The sequence below is a fragment of the Chionomys nivalis genome, chromosome 24 (assembly GCF_950005125.1).
Source record: "Chionomys nivalis chromosome 24, mChiNiv1.1, whole genome shotgun sequence".
NCBI classification, from domain to species: Eukaryota; Metazoa; Chordata; class Mammalia; order Rodentia; family Cricetidae; genus Chionomys; species Chionomys nivalis.
This window is the reverse complement of record NC_080109.1, coordinates 26372618-26392635: the sequence shown is the minus strand read 5'-3', so window position 1 is coordinate 26392635 and position 20018 is coordinate 26372618. Positions and strand designations below refer to the sequence as shown.

Sequence of the window (20018 nt, the reverse complement as noted above, 5' to 3'; positions counted from 1 at the left end):
TTTGTGTTTTTGTTTACATTCCAAATACATTTAGATTGCATAACGCAGAAAAATCCAATCATTTGCTTTCATTCCTCTGACTCTTCTCTGTCTCATTTCATTTTCAGTGTCTTCCAAGCCTCTTGGCTATTCCCTTTCTGTCATTTGATGCCCAATGTTGAATCCCCCCTCGGGGAGAGTTTTGAGCACACAAAGTATTTAAAACATCACAGCAGGAGTCTGACTCATAGACAGGTTCTTAGTTTTGCTTTAATTTTCCTTTTATTTTCACTGACAGTAAAATTTTCAGGAGAGTACAATCAAGATAGTGTATTAATAGAAATAACATTCATAGAAGCTTGAACATAAATGATAATAGTCATAATAAGGATCTTGCGTACCAAGGCATTCCACACAGAAGATAACAGCACAATAAATAAAGTTTTCATTTGTCACACGATAAATCAAACAAAATTGCAGTAACCAAAACATGACTTTATAAATGTTCATATGCTAAAAATACAAGCAAATCCGTAAAAGCATGCACAAGAGACAAAAGCTAAACGTGAATAATTATAGCCAAAAAAGACAATGCAGTCAATACAAATGTTCAAGTACTATGAGAAAAGAGGGAGAGATTCAAACAGGAATTTCAGATAAATCAATTATGTTTACTAAAGTGGGTGGGGCAGGGACAGAGTACTGACTTATCTGTCTTTGTTTATTAACACTCCTTGCTGGTAGACTACATAATGTATTCATTTAGAGTACAGATTCTACTTCATTAAATCATATTTCATATGCCAAGGTTTAAATCAGATTCGCTGTTTAGTTTAAATTGCAAGCAGACATTTTCCTGCTGGTAAAATATTCTCAAGACCAAGCTCATCATTGCTAGGAAGAAGTCCCATGTCACTGCGTTCCCACAGGTACCGCAGGATGGTTCTAGGTCTAAAATGTTTTTATGCCATTTTTCCATTTTGCTGTGAGAAGTGATCTATCATAGCTAACAGAATGCAGTGAGAATGTTGATCATAATATTGTTTACTATTTCTAACGATGCTTAATTTTTTTGTAAATATTGAAAAGAAAGTTCCATCGCTTAATGAAAGTAAGAATTGCCTAATATGCATCAGTGGGGTTGTTCATACAGCATAATAATTCTGCCCCAGCTTAACTAATCTAAGCAGTACCTTTGGTTGAAAAGGATATAGATTCAAATAGTGGCTAGTTTCTGCATGATTAGGAAAACATGTTTGTCATGGGAGTAAAAAAATAAAATTTGTCTGTTAAATTACACATAAATATAAGGTACAAATGTATTTTTAAAATACAGATTAAAATAATCACACTTGCATCGTGTACATACGAAAATACAGTATTTAATATTCAATATACACAGACACATTTATGATAAATGCAACTATTTGGCAACGCCAGTTTTTTTTTTTTTCGGGGATTTTCCTGTCCCCTACTTCCACACACAAGGAAACACAAAGGCCCCGCTAAAGTCCCCTAACTCTGGCGGACGTCTTGAAGCAGTTTGTTGATCTCAGCCACCAATTCACTGGCATCCATGAGTTCGTGTTTCCCATCACTAAGATGGTTGAGCACATTGTCAAAATCATCTTCTTCATAGTTTTCAGGGATCTCCTCCATGGCTGGCAGCCACTTGGAAGAAGGCTGCACACTGGAGTGAGTCCCCAGAGAGGTCCCAGAGCTGCTGGTGGGGTTCTGAAAATGTGTGCTGGCTGCCCAAGCAGCAACCCCTTGTGGGTAACCCCCAGCTTTGGCCTGCGCTGGACCCTTCCGACGTTCCAGGGAGTTGGACCGGTCCACTTCGCTGCATTCAGAATAGGTATCTAGGGATGCAGGGAGGAGGCGCTGGAACACACTGCTCATTTCTGAGAGTAGAGATGATGTGCTGGAGTCCCCCGAGTCCTCATCACTGGGGGAGTCCTTCCCAAAGGTGGAAAAGCTCTTTTTTTTCTCCCCAGATTCTGCAGGCTGGCTGTCATCATCGAGGCCCTGGTGTGAGAGCTGCTGCTGAGGCTGCGCTGGGAATTCTTCTCCGGGGATGAACATGTTGCTTCTGTAGTCTGAGGATGGCGAGGGCAGCGGGGGCATCCAGCACTGGTCAGAGTGGCCCAGGACCCTGCACTCCTCTGTGCACAGCCTCATTGCTAGGAACAAATAAAGCAAGGAGGGTCTGTTAGTATACAGGGCAACACTCAAAGTCGTGGGGAATGCCATTTTATTTTTAGAGTAGAAAGAGAAGGTTTTGTATTATTGCCATGATGCTAGCCTGTGATTGCACACATTACATAGACTACAGTTAATTTTCATGTGTATGTTGGCTTTATGGACCAGTTACCATACTTGCTGTTATATCCCTCCACATATTTAAAGGAAGGAAGTAATTATTTTTGGTAGTCCACTCGGAACATAAGAAATCATATCATTATGTATACATTATTTATACATGTTATTTGAACACAGAAATGAGACTGTGTATATTGTCTGCATCCCATCCTGGTCGAAGATAGGAGAACAGGCCTGGTATTGTTGTTCATTCAAGCATGAACATGGCCAAAAGAGTCAAGGCCTGGGTGACCAAACAAAAGATGAACATAAGTCTGGGCAGTGATGGTGCAGGTCTTTAATCCCAGCACTTGGAGGCATAGGCAGGCGGATCTCTATGAGTTCGAGGCCAGCCTGGTCTACAGAGCTAGTTCCAGGATAGATAAGGCTGTTACACAGAGAAACCCTCAAAGAAAGAAAGAAAGAAAGAAAGAAAGAAAGAAAGAAAGAAAGAAAGAAAGAAAGAAAGAAAGAAAGAAAGAAAGAAAGAAAAGGAGGAGGAGGAGGAGGAGGAGGAGGAGGAGGAGGAGGAAGGAAGGAAGGAAGGAAGGAAGGAAGGAAGGAAGGAAGGAAGGAAGGAAGGAAGGAAGGAAGAAAAATGAGCATGTGCTGTACAATGACAACAGCAAGAAATTAATTTTAAGGTGAGATCTTTTGTTGAAATATCACCAGGTGACCTCTCCAAAAGAATCTTCCACTAACTTTCTTGATAAGAACTCTCCACCTGTTTTTTATTTAAATGGAGACAATAAATATGGTTCTCCAGTTACCATCTGCATTGTATCAGTCTCTCTTAAGGGTTTTCTCTTTGTTTGGTTGGTTTTTCTAGACAGGGTTTCTCTGTGTAGCTTTGGAGCCTGTCCTGGAACTCGCTCTGCAGACCAGGCTGTTCTCGAACTCACAGAAATCCACCTGACTCTGTTCTCACGTGCTGGGATTAAAGAAATGAGTCACCACTGCCCAGCCTTCTCTTAGGGTTTTATACATTATTCACTGGTCGGTTAATTAAAATAGCAATGCAAGATATTCTTAATTACTACCTTAGGTATCCTGAGTTGGCCTGTTATAAGGTTTTTATTTCAAGGTTTGAAATACATTAATATTTAATCACATGGAAAAGTCATTGAAGACTGAAGACTATGAAAAGCACATTCTTTAACTCTCACATATGTTCCAGTTACCTAGTGGTCTGTGAGTGGTCACATTCCTAGAAAATGCTATAAATGAGAAAAACAGAAAAAGATAGAGCAGCTAAACTGCATAAAACCTAAGATATTTAAGAATATGCAAACATGTACTCCATAGAACAACCACTTCATTCATAGGAAAACTTGACCTTTCAACGTCTTTACATTTTAAGACAAAGGGCAGAATTTCAGAAAATGTAAAGCCGCCCTCATATCTAAAAGAAAGAAGATGGATGTGAGCCATAGGGACATGGTCGGCACTGACTTTATAGCGCTAACTACTGAGAGCAGATTTCCAGCTTGGTCAGTGTTGAAATTATGACAGCCACGCTGCTTACTAGGGAAAGCAAATCACCCACTATGTGCATAATGCCTTCTCTACAGGCTGGTGGAAGAGCTGTATAAAAATTGTAGTCACGATAATCTCTGGATGAAAAGTGAGCAGAAGGGGATATATAAGGATCTCCTTTAACCATGTGGAAGTCACTGCTCTTTATCACTCATCTTCATGCTAATTATGGTCATTAGCTCCCTCCTCATCTCCATTCTTAATAGAATTGAGGAACAAAACTGAAAACAAGTGCAGTAAGAGAAGGAGCCAGATGACATGAATCCAAAAATTGTAAAGCTTGAAAAGAACAGTGGGAAAAGAACAAGAATCTAGGCAGAGAGCCTTTGTCTTAGAAAACTTTTTGGAAAGATTCAACTGAACAAACCAGGGGGATTTAAACAAAAAATCACAGGTTTTAATGACCAACTTTGGGTACTATGCCACATGGAAGTGTTTGTCAACTCATATTCTAATCCATTCAGTGGAGAAAACAGTAAAGAAATCGAAAAACAGCTGATATAAACAGCACCTAGGCTTCCTCAGCAGAGAACATTCACCATGGCAATGCCTCCACTCCCAACTCTTGCTTTGTCCTCTGAGTCTCTCACAAGAAACAAACAAGACCTGTGTATATTGTCTGCCTCCCTTCTGGATGGAAGTAAGGCTAACAGAGTCTTCTGTATTGTTGTTCTGGCCCTCAACTCTGGCTTGGGAAGAACTTCTTTGCAGCACCGCCTCATTTTGGCTCTTTAATAAGGACTAAAATCACCTGGGATTCTGAGATCTTGACCATACACAAGCTGTCTCAAAACCTGAGAACAATGAGCCTATAGGTATCAAGATAATATACCAAATTGACCCATGTGACTAACACAACCCTCTCAGGAGTGGTTGTTAGGCGGTGAATGATATTTATAGCACAACAGATTAGTGAACATTTAATTATGCAATAATTAATTGACTGGAGAGATTTACCAGTGGTTAAAGCACTTGTTGCACAATTGCAAGAACCAGATTTAGCATCCTCAGAACCTATGGACATGCCTAGTGGATGTGGCAGTTCACCTGTAACTCCTGCCTTGGGCAGTGGAGACAAGGTCCAGGTGAATGTGTTGGTTCACCTGTAACTCCTGCCTTGGGCAGTGGAGACAAGTTATCTCCAGAACCTGCTAGCTAACTAGACTACTGACATCCAAGAACTCTGGGTTTGATTGTAAGGTTCTGCCCCATTGAATAGGATGGAAGAGCTATTGAGGATGATTGCAGGCATTATCCACATGCATGGGTATCCCCCCCACCACAGGCACACATATCACACAAATATACCTACATATGTACAAACATACACAGACTCAAATGTACAGCACACACATGTTAATGAAAATGGGGGAGAAACGAGAAATTATGGAGGCAGATTGATGGAAAGGGTAGCAAAAATGAGGCCGTGGGAAAGAAAGGTGGAGAATGAAAGGGAAAGGGGGCTGTTGAGAGGAGCAAAGGAAAAGATGTTCAGTGTTATGGGTTTTCAAATTCACCCCTAACTCTTGAGTTCAGCTACTGGACACTGCATGTACGGCTCAGTGCTGTAAATGTTCCATCCCATATGCAAGGATCTAGAGAAGCTGAGCAATGGCCGTCTTCTCTGCCATCCTTGGGAATATTTGAAAGCTCTCTTGAGGGATAGCTTTTATGGTGATAGCGACAAGTGAAAACAGATGATCTCCTGCACCACGTTATGACTGTGGATTTTATTAATGTCCTGTACCTTACATGTGTGGCAGGAAGCAGTGCAGGGATCATAAAAGAGAACTTCAGTCAAGCCATTAACTCTGAAGTAACTAGTAGGTCATCCTTGAAAATCCCATCAAACATGGCCCATTTCAGTGTCTGGCTGTCAAAAGGGCTACGACCTAGTTCTGAGCTGCACATCACAGAGGCTAACAGAGACACCCAGGCAAAGCATCAAGCGAGATGACGCCTGGGATACGTTGAGAAAGAAAAAGGAGTGGATGTGAACACGGGTACCTCAGAAGACGGAACGAAGTTGAAAGTAATATGTGAGCAGCATTAGGTGCAGAAAGCGAGGGAAAGGCAGCTTTTCGTATAGGAAGTGCAGTGTGTACAAAAGAAAAGAAGCCTCTCTGCCCGCTGTGAAGGATTCAAAACTGACATGATTGAGATTAGGCCGAGAGTGCATCACTGGACTTGGAATACAAAAATAATAGTTGTGTTTAGTGTTGCTGAGCAACGAGAGTCGGGGTTTGACTTTGAGTCAAAAAAAAGTGATTTTAAATGTTCTGAAAAGATCGTGAAACTGTATGGAGTAAACAATTGGCAGTGGGAGGAGCCAAGAGATGTGAACTAGCAGCACGCCCATTGGAACAATAACCAGCTATGGGAGGAAGGCCAGGAGCCAGCAAAAACACCTGCTAGAAGAGCAGAGTAGAATAATGAAAAATGAGTATTTGAAGTACTCACAGATGAAAGATGATGAAAAGTAGAAGAGACGGAATCAAGGGAAGTAGAAAAAAGACTAGACAGTGGGGTCTTTACAAACCATCTATTGCTATAGCATACACTGGGAACACGAAAGTGTTGTACACACATGCTTAGTGTTGGAGTTCAGAGTTGAATGAGGAAGAAAGAAAAGAACTGACGAACATGAGCCAATGGACAAAAATGCATGTTTGTTTAGCTGCTCAAAAAAAATCTACATTTGTGTGGGAATTGGAAGAATGAGTGACCAGAAATGACCCTGTTGGCAAACCATGCAGTGCAACACAATCTATATTTGTTCACAAATCAATGCAGAAAAACAGTTGGAATGAGATACTCCAGTCCTAAAAATATACATACTTTAGAAAATTGTGCTGATCTCTGTTAATAAGATTCAGATGTGGACCAACATGTTTTCCCTGCTCGGGGTATTTCCTGGCTAGATACTTCTGAAAACCACAAATTTTACAAACTAACGTGCCTGCAGAATTGCCAGAATAAACAGGAATGTAGGATCTCGGCACAGTGTCACCTGAATGATGATCATGGTTCAAAGATGGTTATCTCTGTAGACATTTAGCATGCACTGCAATCTGTGCTGGTAAAACATGAACATAATGGCAGCACCACCAATCACTGCTCATTTCCCAGTTCCCAGTAACTTGAGAATAGCTCATCCACATGTAGAAGCAGGAAGCGACTGAGACAGGAATGTGACTCTTTTGACTAACTTGGTTAAAAACACACATACGTGCACACACACACATACACAAAGTCTGTGATTTTGAACAACTATGTGATGATGACGGAGATTTAAATACTTAATAAGTAAGACTGACTGTTTTCTAGACTTACCTACAGTTAACCCATTCTCTTTGTACTTTAATATTTATTACTAGTATTTTAAATCATTACTGAGCTAACGTACTAAATAATTCTCCTGCCATGAGTACATGGAAAGATGATAACTTTGGAAATATAGGAAAAACAGAACGACGACCGGCTCTGCTTTTTGTTTTCTTTTGTTTTTGTTTTTTTTCTAAAAGGTAACCTCGATGAGAAGCATTGCGAAGACAGAAGGCACAGTTTTGACTTGTGTGGCCTCCTCGGTTCAGTTCCCAGAATTGCAGGTAATGGAGGAGTAAATAAATGCCTGGGTACATAGATGATACACTAACAGTTAACTATTCAAATTATATGATTTTAGAATTTAAAAAGACATCAGATGTTGTTTAGGTCTACAAATGGCACAGTTATTTTTCTGGAATTATTTATTTTTATTCTCCATTTTATTGCCAAGATAAGTTAAAATTTCAGTAAGTGAACCAGAGCATTTTAAAATATCTTCACAATATTGATGATATGATCATATGTTCCTGTTTAGGAAATAATCTAATCTGGGAAATTCTGGTATTCTTTTCTAGGGTTTTGTCAACATCATAATATGACTGAATCATAGAAATTCAGTGAGCTACGTCATTATAAAAAACAAAAAAACAAAACTAATTCTCTTTGAGTGTGGTGTCTTGGGGCATATATGTTCCTTTAGATACTTCAGAGATTTGTCTCCAAATTGGTCTAAAGAATATAAAAATTTAAACTAATAGATTCTATGGGTGACTTGCCAATATAGGTTGTCATGCACACAATGTGTCTCAATTCAACTAGACATCCTTCCTATACATTCGTCTAGCCAGAGAAAAGATATCCATCATTGTAATAACTCAACTGAATGAGCAACACTTAGTGGTGGCAGAGAGGCTGGTATAAAGGTTACAAAAGCAAACATGGGTCTAGGGAGATGGCTCAGTGGTAAGAGCACTGTTGAATAAACAAGAAGATCTGGCTCAGCAACATGTCCAACCCAGGTATGGCTGCATGTGTCTCTAACCCTGGCAGTAGAAGGCAAAGACAGGTGTTCTGGAAGTTTGCTGGTCAACTGTAACCAAAGCCTTTGAAGGAGACATACTCTCCCAAGGCAACAGGCAAAGAGAAAAATAGAAGATATTCACTGTCATCAGCCCCCTACATGGACACACATGGGTAAACACACATGCACATGTATGTGCATGCACACATACACACAGAGAGAGAGGGAGACAGAGACAGAGAGAGACAGAGAGAAAGAGAGGGAAGAAACAAGCTAGAGTTTTATTTAAAAGAAAACACTTGTTATCTAAATAAGTCATGGATTCATGGTTAGAGGTGAGGAAATTGATTCATATCTCAATCACCATCTCATCCCCACTGCCTGGGATACATTATTGTAACCTTTATAAGCTTCCAGGTTTCAAAGCTGAAAACACACATGAAATGTCATTGCCACCACCACAACTAACTCCAAAGAGCATAACAGCAATGTTTTCAAAACGATAAGAGCTTATTCACTGACATGTATAGAAAGTCAACAACCATCACTATAGTTAATTCCAGTGTCAAAGCCTGGGATGAGCCAAGGCATGTAAAACGACACCAAATGAACCCATAGTATCCTGGACCCAGAGGACACCTTGGACACAGCTGGGAAGAACTCTGCTACTGATTATCTAGCCCTACCATGATTCCTGTAGCTCATGAGAGCTCAAATTCTATTTATTAAATCTCCTAAAGTGACTGGTAAACTCCCTTATATTTTCTATACTCCTTTACCCCACCCCCCCAAAAAAAACATTTCATGTTAGACAGAAGTAAGATGGAAGTAAACTATTGCTCTTTTTCTCTGTGTGTATTGTTAAATGACAGTCATTTGATTGACAGACAATGGATTTATACACGTGGCTAGGCAGAGGAAAACATCTGTGTTCCTGGGGGTTGATTTCTTACTGCAGCCCTTAGCAACAGAACGGCTACTCATATTCTCAGTACTTGCCCAGTTGGATCAGCGTTTCTGCTGCACCATTAGAGGTAACAGTCACGAAGGAAAAATTGGTTCAAAACTTAATAGCCTCTCCTCTGCCTGGCGGTGTGCTTTATAAATCCCCCTCTGGGTTTTTTTTCCTCCTCCGTTGCTGTACAGATTCCAAATGAGAAGTGGCATGAAATATGCTCCCCTCCCCACCTACCAAGGTACATTCCTTCACCTATTTTTAGTGCTTAAAGTATACCCTTTCCAGGGTATTTTAGTCTCTGATTTGGTGAGTTGGTTCCCATCACAGGAAATGCATCCTCCAAATTATAGTCCAGTTCAGCACTGTTCACCAAACAGGCTGTCTGAACACAAACAGCCACCCAGTAATTTTCTAGAGTTGCTCGGGAGTGCCCTATGGCTCTGCTGGATCGGACAGAAAGAGAAGGACAGCAGTTTGCTTTTCTTCCACGCTCGCACCCCTTCCTTTATGAAGCCCTCATATTTGCTCCTTCTCTACCAGCTGCCTATTGTGGATTTTGAGAAGAAAAAACTGTAACTGTCTCATGCTTGTTCACTGTTAATAGTGTGCAGATGACACCCACTTTAGTGAGAAGGCTAAAGACAGCGGAAGCAGCAGCATGGGAGAAGCTGTCCATCATCCTGGGGTTGTGGTTGTGAAAATAAAGATTTAGCTATCATTTTCCTCTTACCTGCTGGGATTCTTCCATCCGTGAGAAAGAGGTCACTGAATCCTTCCCCCAGCAGCCTGTCTATTGGAGAATCTCGCCCCAAATCATAATCACTGTCTCCTGCTTCGCTGTCCCCACGACCACTGTCTTTCAAGCTGAATTTATCCATGTCTTGAAGGGCATATCTAGAAAGATCAGTGAAACCATAAAACACAATTTTATGCTTCAGAATTTAAGTTAACTTGAGACATAACAGCTCAGACAAAGGATAATTCATACCTATAGCTCCTGGAATACTTGTTTCCACGAAAACTTGGCCTTGGCTGGTATTGCCCCTGATGAAGCATGGAGAGAAGCTGGGAAACCTGCTGGAAACCAAAGAGACAGAGCTGATTTCTGAAGAGTGTGTGTGTATGGGGCGAACACTCAAGCATTCAGAAGGGAAAAGGAGAGGCTTGTTATTACATGCCAAGCTCACAATTTCTGTATGTCAGTGATTTACATATGTTAGACCGTGCAGAAAATGCAGCCAGCCGGGAAACACAGCTAACATATATTGCAGGGAGAGTTGGATAATCTCAAAACACAGCTGAGTTGCTCATTCTTGAAACGCTTGCTTTTAAATAGCTGCCTTCTTTTACAGTTCAGATAAAATGGTCAGACATTAAAAAATAAAATACTCAAAAAAAAAAATCTAGTACAATACACTACTAACCTACCTCGTTAAAACAATGCCAGAAAACCATGTAAAGTTTTACAAGGACAGCATGCATGGGAATGAGATTCTGAAGGCCCAGGATCTTGACTTTTTTAGGAGAGATTTTAACAAAGAGACTTAAGTAGGTCCCTTTACTTTTTAATTTTTTAACTTCCCAACATCTTACTCTGAGAAGTGAAGGAATTCGTAAAGAGTCCTGTGTGAGCTTCATATTTATCCCCTAACATCACACATATTACATGCAAAGTGAATTATTTATTAAAAAATAGAAGAGTATAACTAAGGGCATATTTGAGATAGGGACACACTGTGAACTGAGTTTTGTGGGAACTGGATATTGCTACTTATCAACAACAGTCTTAAAAGTGTGCTTACTGCTCAGCCTGTGAGCATTCACAGCTGACTGTGCTGGGCAATATAGTCTCTGTTCTTACCTCAACAGCAGGGGTGGCGTGGGTAAGTTCTAGTGAGAAATTCTCTGGCACATGGTTTGATGAGATGGTCACCAAACTGTTGAGTGACTGGTGACTATTCTGACTCTGGCGGCTGCCCATCTGCCCCCTTTCCAAGGTTGGAGAGGAAGATGGAGAGGATCTGTGATGAGATCTGATGGGCAGGGTGCCATTGATGGTGGGTACCAGTGTAATGTCTCCTTTGTGAATCTGTCTGGATGGCCTTTTGGGGTGATGCTGGTAAGTGGATTCTGCCACCCGGCAGTTGTAGGATCTGGTGTCTTTCTTTTCCCGGTTACACCTCGTTGCAAAGAGTACCATAATAACCAGTAACACTGCACAGATTGCTCCTAGGGAGATAATGATGATCATAGACACATCCAAGGATGCTTGGCTGACAGAGGTCATGGCTGTGCTGGTCACAGATTCTGCGTAGTCGAAGATCATGCACTTTAGAAGGACTTTAGTGTGAAGAGGAGGATTGCCTTTGTCCTGGATGACAACAGAGAGCGCCCATTCCGTGGAGGGAAGGGATTCCATGCTGACATTGGTGTGAATGTCACATGATCTGGGATCCATGATGAAGATGGTCTCCTCGTTACCTGCTACTATGGAGCAGCTGAGTTCAGCATTTGCACCAGAGTCTCTGTCAACCGCCCTTATTCTTGTGACGTGAAAGCCACTTTCAGCTCCCTTGGGGATGGAGATTTCTGCAGTATTATTGTGCATGGCTGGCCCTATCACCACAGGGATGTTGTCATTCTCATCAATGATGGTCAGAACGACGGTGGTGTTGCTTGCAAGCTGCTTCTGGATGCCTCCATCCCTTGCCTCCACCACAAAAGTGATCTGGCTTACTTCTTCATGATCAAAGATCCTGAGGGCGTAGATGGCACCATTAGATGGGTCAACGGTTACGTATGTGGTAATGGAACTTCCCAAGACAAAACTCTCCAAAATGGTGTATGTCACATGTCCATTTTCACCGAGATCTGGATCTGTGGCTGTCACCGTGGTGATATAGGCCCCTGGTGAGTTATTCTCAGAGATGGCAAATTCATATCGGCTCCTCTGGAAGCGAGGTGGATTGTCATTTATGTCATTGATTTGAACAGTAAAATGTTTCACTGAAGAGAGGCTGGGTGTACCCTTGTCCTCAGCAATCACAGTCAAACTGTATTCAGATCTCTTCTCTCTATCCAGCGTGGCATTGGTCAAGATTAAGTAGTTGTTTTCATAGGACTTCTGAAGTTTAAAATGTCCATGCCCGTGAAGTTTACAGATTATTTCTCCATTCAGCCCAGAATCCTTGTCTTGAACTCGGACAATGGCAACAAATGTATCAATGGGATCCCCTTCTAAAACATAAGATACTTCTTCTTTTCCAGGGGGCATAAGGTTTATGCTAATTTCAGGTTTATTGTCATTGACATCCACAACCTTAATTATAATTTTGCAATGAGCAGGAATGGAATTGGGACCCAAATCTTGGGCTTGAACATCAATCTCATAGGACTTGGTGACCTCATAATCCACTGGCTTGAAAAGAGTCAAATGTCCCCTTTCTGAGTCGATCTTAAAAGTCTCTATAATTTTGGGAGCCACATGACTGCTGAAAGAATACACAATTTTCCCATTAGCGCCCTCATCTGGATCGGTGGCATTTAGATCCAGGAGCAAGGTTCCAACTGGGGAGTTTTCTAAGAGTTGTATTGTGTAAGAGGGCTGTTCAAAGGCAGGGCTGTTGTCGTTGGAATCCGAAATACTGATTTTCAGAATGGAGGAGCCAGACCTCTGGGGCACTCCCATGTCGGAGGCCGTGAGCTGAAGTTCGTAGCTCGCCTTCAGCTCGCGATCCAACTCCCTCACCACTATGAGTTCAGCGTATTTGGCCCCATCTGTCCTGGTCCGCACCTCGATATTGAAAAAATCATTGGCAGAAAGCGAGTAGGTGTGGAGGGAATTTTCCCCAACATCTGGGTCGAACGCACTGTCCAACGGGATTCGAGTCCCGACTGCCGCGCTCTCCGATATCTCAATGGGAATGACGGGTCTTGAGAATTGAGGGGAATTGTCATTAATGTCCAACACGTCCACTTCAATATGGAACAGCTGCAAATGCTCGGTCGGCAGAGTGAGCACATCAAACTCTATCGAACAGTTCAAGTTTTTTTGGCATAGTTGCTCGCGGTCGATTTTAGCCCCTATGCTGATTTCTCCGGTATTCTCATTTACCACCAGGAGAGGAGAATTCCCCCGTGGCATGGCTCGAAAACGAACGGCTGAAGGGTTCGGTAGCTTCAATAAAACGTCAGCTACATCTTCTGATAGTCTAGCAATTACCGATCCGACCCTCTGCTCCTCATAAATCCTGTATTTCAGATTCTTACCCAAGACATCGTAGCTGAAAAACGCCATCACAAGTGCAAGTGCGAGTCTAAAGTGCATTTTAGTATTCATTTGGTGCATTGGTCGGTTCCTATATTCCGTTCCCAGGGCGAGTTAAATCAGCCCGGCAATCCCAGCAACTTCCTCCCCGCCACTCAGAGCTCTAAGCCACATCAGGTCTATGAGACTTGAAAGCGACTCTTAATCACACAGCAATTAGCAGCTCACAAACTTCAGTTTTCATACACACCGTGTGGCGACTTCCGGACGAGAGCGTGAAGTCCTCTCCTGGTGGGGGTGGCCAGCAGTCCTCCCGGCTGGGAGCAGCGTGTCACCTCGGCCTGGCTCCCCGCGTGGACTCCGTCCCCATCTATTACAGGGTGCTGGCGGAGTCTGCAGTGTGTCTTTCCCGGGCGATTCTTGATTTTTTTTCTTTTTTTCCTTTCCTTTTCTCTGCTCGACTGCAGACTAAACACCCGTGATTGCTGACTCCAGTCTGAAAAATCTCTACAACTTCACTTCAACTCAGACAAAGCTCTTTGCCTGGCGTGTGTTGAATCGCTTCCAGCCAATCAGCGAGCTTCCAAATCCGAAGCTGCTGGAGTCACCGGAGCGAGGGAGGGCGCGCGTGGAGGGTGGGAGCGGGAGGGTGTCGGGCGCGGGCTAGGAACTGGCGGGGGACGCGGGAGCGCGGCCGGGGGGTGGGCTCCAGCCCTCCCCGCCCCTCCTCCATCCTCCATCTACTTTCTTCAAGCGTGCCGCGACAAAGGCGAGACAAATTACAGCAGGAAAGGAAAAGAAAGAAAAAGAAAAAAAGAGAGAGAAAAAAAGAAAGAAAGAAAAAGGCAGGGAAAAAAGAGAAAAAAGAAAGCAGGAAAAAACTTTAAATCGACTTCTGGTCGCCTGTATTTATATGGCACATTAAATAGTTCTTGTTTTTTTTTTTTTTTAATTGCCCTTTTCTTCTGCCACAAACATGTAATCATCTGCTTTTCGGGGTCCCTTAAATGCTGGTTTCACTTAAAATACCTCCAAGCATTTTGTTGGTGGAGGAATTTAATAAAATGGGAAAACTTGCTTCTAATTATGCGCTGTCCCCTCCCCCTCGGCAAATACTTGGGTCTTTTCTTCTCCAAGGAGAACAGGAGCCGATTTTCTTGGAGCTCTGTTTTAAAGAGCAGCCCAAGTGGAGAGGTTTCATTTTCTGTCTTCTTTCATCTTTACTCTTTGAAGATAAGAAAGGGGCTATCTTACACTCCTGGTGTCTCTTAATTGGCAAGATTTAAAGGAACACCTCAGAATTTGGAACTAATTAACAAAGTAATTCTGCGTTATTTCAACCCTTTCTTTGGCTTGAGCAAAACTGTGTCTGATATTTCTTTGTCTTGCACTTAAAAAACAAAATCCTATCTATCTTGGGTAAAATTGGTAGTGTATGCCTAGCGAATTCTACCAACAGAATATTATCTATCCGTAGTGAGTTTTCACGATGAGTACTGAGGGGACATGGACTCAATACTTTACAAGTCAAATTTTTATACTATATACATTATTTATGAAAACAGTTTCCAGATATGTATTTTAAAAAACCCAAAGGTTGTTTACACTGAGAAATAAAATGCCTGAGCTGAAAATTGCATTTTGTGTGCATCAGAGTGCTGGAAATATCTCAGGAGGTTGGTGCTGTATCCAGGTCACAGAGTTGATATGGTATTCTTATTTGAAAATATGATTATTTATGATGTTCCTTCTGCTCTGCCGCTTCTTTTTAAGTTTATCACTGTAGCTCCATTCTTGCTCCCCTCCCCCACCGTCTGCATTATTCCCCAGCAGTCTTCCGCCACTTGCATATCCCCTGCTTCACAGAATCTGCCTGTAACTTGTTTTCCATTTATTTTCTCCCACTCTATTTTGCCCCCCAGAAACACATTTTTTAAAAAGTAATTTTCCAATTTTTCCACTTTGCTTACTCTCAGCAGAACTCAGCTAAAGTCACCTGAGAAGGTTCTTCCCAAAGAAGAAATCAGAAGAGTCCCAGCACGAACTCGCCTTCATCTTAGGCATTCAAAAGCATTTTATAAGCCATTGTCTTTCTTCCCCCTCCTGAAACCAGTGCTGTGTGGCAAATTGTGCAGAATGGGGAAGCCATAATGAATGCGTTTATTGCTGGGTCACGCTGATGAACACTCTGCCCCCATGAATAACACCATTTCACAAGTTTGCAACCCTTTCAAATTGCTGATCCCCAAACCCTATAGACCAACTCTGAAAAACACCACAAGCAACGGGGACTTTAGAAATCCACAGCCATCTGGCCTAGATCGCTAACAATCTGAGCCAATAATTATATCAGTTGAGGCTTTAGTGAACCCCTCTGTAAAAGCCAAAGAAGCAAAGAAAGAAATCAGTGACTATTCAAATGTGGGGGAATGGGTGTTCCAAAGTAATCTAATTCCACCAGAAGGAGGGAATTTTCTTTGGGAATGTGGTAAACGTACCCCCAAAACTTATGACTAGGGTTTGATTACCTTAATTTACAGTATAAGCCTTCCCCTTTGCTTAGAATGCAATGCTTTAAGAAAAATCTTTTTCTTACTTCTGACAGTCTGCTTGCACATAAATATTATGAAAATTACTTCAGTGTCATTCTCCAAGGTAATTATCATAATTTCCAGGTGGGATGTAGCCATCAAGAACATTTTTCTGTGATTATGACTTTAATGATTTTGGAATCATCTTTTGGAGGATGGCTCTTTTCACTTACAGGAGTCTAGGCACCAAATATCATTTCATGTTCACAGATTAATGTCCTCCTGAGTTGTTTACATATCTACTTTATATCTTTATTTATGTTTTTCTTCCTATGGGTTCTATCTAAAATACTTCCATGAGATGATTGCAAACAAACTATATCAAGAATACTACTGAGGAGGAAGACGATGAGCTTCTTTTTAAGCAGTCATGTGACCAGGGGCTGGTAGAACTTACTTCTTTAGGACTTTGGTAAACGTGTGAACCCATGGATAACCTTCTCTCAGAACTTCTCAGACAGCCAGTGAAAGACAGCTGACGCCATAGTCCTAAAAGTCCGTCACCTTTGATATGGCTGCTTCTAGTGACAAACATGAGGACTGTTCTCATGGCTTTAATAATGTGGCCATGTAAGTGAAGCCAGACATGAGAGTGGTCCTGGGTCTCTGGATTTGAAGTTGACTGTGTCCAGTATGTTGGGCATATTGTATCCATGATTTCTCTCTCTCTCATTATGTGTTTATCCTTCTACGTGCATAGGGAGGTGTAAATACTTGTGATTACATGTGTGTACATGCATGTGGGGTGAGTGGAAGTACACATGTATGTGTTTACATGTACATGCATGATCTATGTTGATTCCTTATTGTTTTTAAAGAAAAGCCAGTTTTCTATGCCTGTGTCATTACATTTTTTTTTTTCCTATTAAAGAGTAAGGAAAAACTAAGCCTCACTTCTTAGGCTTAAGTTTCTTCATATTAAATGAAAAATGTCTCTCTTGGTATTGGAATATAAAAGTAAAGTATCATTTGTGAAATGCAGAAGTAGATTTTTTAAACATCATATTTATTAATTTATATTTCATAACAGCATATGGAAGCTTAACATCAGTTAGAATGTTAGAGTAGTACATATTCACTTGCCATCACTATATCACATCTTTACTACCATGAAAATTGAAAAGAGCACATATTTTGTTCTCTTCTAGACTGAGATAACATTTCAGACTCCCCTGGTATTTATTATGCACTGCTTTGTAGAAGGAATGCACGACCCTCCTTGACACCATATGGGCATAATAAGCCACAATAATTACTCTGCAGTGTATCCTGGAAAATTAGAAAAAGAGAAGGGGCTTTATCAAAGATTAGTGAAGTTAAGAAAACCCAGTACTCCAGAGCTGATTAAGAGAAAGCGCTTGGTAGATGAGTTCAGCCAATGAATGATTACACGTGCCAACCACTGAAAGCTGTAGAATTCTGAGACATTCACCTAACTTCAATGGGTCCACATCATCCTTTAGAGGTGGTTACAATAATAACTTTCTCCAAAAGTTCTTACAAGAATCTTAGTGATTGATAAATGCACAAAGGCTGGGTCAGAGTAGACCCACAACAAAGCTATTTTCTTAGCCTTTGTGCATCCATTTTCTGCTTGACATTTGTTCAAGAAAAGGAAATGTGTGTTATATCTATAATCCTTTTTCCCCCTATGTTTTAGGCTGGAAAGCTGAAACTCTCTCCAGCTGACTTTATGAAGGCCACTTATGAAGCATAACAGACAAAACCAGCCATATGGAGATGACGATCTTGAAAGGCTATGGTTTCATTGAAGAAAATTTTATAAGATTTGCTAAGCATATCTAAGTAGATTCTTTACCATATAAATACATCTAATTCTATATTCTAAAATTAAGAGATATCTTCTGGGTACTCAGTAATCTTTATATTAGATCAGATATACATCTGGTATGTTGTGCCTGTTCTAACTTGACCTAAAGGGAATAAACATATAGACATATACACACATATACAGATATGTATATATACTTATATACAATGTATATGCATATACATCTATATGCATATTTGTGTATGTATATATATTTGTGTGTATAATTTTATATGAAATTTTGTGAATGATAAGGAAAGATAAAGTTTGTTAAATATTTTTATTTAAAAAGTATTATTATTCCTTTTACCAACCATATAACATCTCCCTATGTCACTTTCTCTGGAGTCCCTCAACTAATCCAGTCCAGAATATAATAGTAAAAACTGAGTAGACACTATCCACCTTCTGTTGGCACAAATTTGCCAACCTAAGTTAAGAGATGAAAACCTCTATCCAGAATTTCAATCTGTGGAGTAGAAGAAACTCTGATAAACTCTGATCAAAACAAAATGGGCTAAGGGCCACTGGATAGCCACACACCTGAAGACACGGCTGTTCAGGAGGCAGAGGAAGCCAAGAGCCAGAAAGAGCTGGAATCTATTGACCAGAGTGACAGGTGTTAGGTTAATTGTGTCTGCATGGGCAATCAGTATCTGTGATGTCCTGCCAAAGGGACCATGCCAAGTTCCAGTAGGTGACTTAAAGTTTGGCAAAAAATGATCTTCTGAGTCCAAATGAGAGACATCTAGGTGAGTTGCTATTCATTACTTGGCTCTGGGTTTTCTACAACAGGCAGGTTATGAGAGTGGAGATCAAAATAAAGACAAAACGGAGGCATATCCAGAGACCTGGAGACTAGGAAATGAGCCCACACTGTAATCCCAGTCAGACTCTGAGATTAAGACCAGGTCACAAGTAAACTAGATTCAGCAAGATTGACATTGGGATTAATAACATTAAATCTGTTCTCGTTTTGTTTTGTTTTCTGGTTTTTGTGACATGATTTCTCTATGTAGCTCTGGCTCTTGCTGGCCTCAAACTCACAGAAAGCCACCTGTTTCTGCCTCCCCAGTGCAGGGATTAAAGGTCTGCTCTATTACACCAGGCTTCCTAAATCCATTCCTTCAAAAGCAAGAATTCTTGAAGCAAGAATCTCAGGTTACAAAATTATTATAGTAGTAGCTGAAACGACTTTTAGTAAAGGGAATCTCCATTCTTAAAGTAAAACTGGCCAGTCAGTGATGATCTACAGAGCAGTAGCCGGGGCTACATATGGAAACATTATGACAATGCAGAATCCCAGACAGCAACCTAACCCTACTTAAACATGCTGTGCAAATTAATATGATCTTTAGGTGGTTCCCATGTACATTGAAGTCAGAGAAACATTGTTACAGAGTCATCTATTGTCACCAGTGGCAGGCATCCTAAAAAGATGGTACTTAATTCTATGGGCTGTGAGACTTGGCTCCTCCAGGGTATGAAGAAAACCGGCATAAGGAGAAGATTACTGTAAGAAGGGCCCGAGCTCAGACATTATCAATTAAAGAGCATTAAGTAGAATTGATATAAGGAATTTTTCTCTGATTGATCTCACAGCAAGGAAGGAAATTAAGCTTTGGATTCAATGTCTTATTCCAGATATTTTCCTGTTTATCCATTTACGGAATATAGCTTTCACTTACAGGAAAACATGTATCAGAAAAAGAGATCTAGTTTTTGTTAGGCAGCAATTTCTGAAAACAAAATATTTCCATTACTTCTGTGTATTTTTGTACACATGTACAACACACACACATATTCATGCATGCATATATGTTTAGAATTTCAGGCTGTGTATTTGAAACTGATAAGTAATGTTAGTTATAAACTTCTTTATACTTAGCTACTTCTTGTTCATGCCGAGGAGAACAAGTGGAAGCATGGCAGGGAGTGTAGTGTCTGTGATCATCTCTTAAGGCCTCTCTACGAATACTCCTTCTGGATGACCCTTTAAAAATGTATTATTTGGCCAGGCATTTGAGCATTCCAATTTGGGGCATTCTGCTTCTCATAGACTACTGACTATTCTCAAAATAAAGGTTCAAAGATTATAAAGGAGAACTTCACAGATTCTCCTGCATAATGAAAATTAAGGCAATTTT

General features: G+C 40.9%; 1 protein-coding gene across 2 annotated transcripts; it reads right to left on the bottom strand.

Moving 5' to 3' along the window:
• Positions 1 to 255: 255 nt before the first annotated feature.
• Positions 256 to 13987, bottom strand: Pcdh18 (protocadherin 18). Of its 2 annotated transcripts, none has more exons than XM_057757297.1 (4): positions 11044 to 13987; positions 10171 to 10259; positions 9913 to 10076; positions 256 to 2162 (listed from the first exon to the last, which is right to left on the bottom strand). In XM_057757297.1, exons 1-4 carry the CDS (start codon positions 13528 to 13530, stop codon positions 1495 to 1497), a joined length of 3408 nt encoding a protein of 1135 aa, XP_057613280.1. In that variant the 5' UTR covers positions 13531 to 13987; the 3' UTR covers positions 256 to 1494. The 2 variants fall into 2 exon arrangements, with proteins under 2 accessions (XP_057613280.1, XP_057613282.1); XM_057757299.1 differs by having other exon boundaries at positions 10171 to 10256.
• Between the last annotated feature and the right edge of the window lie 6031 nt (positions 13988 to 20018).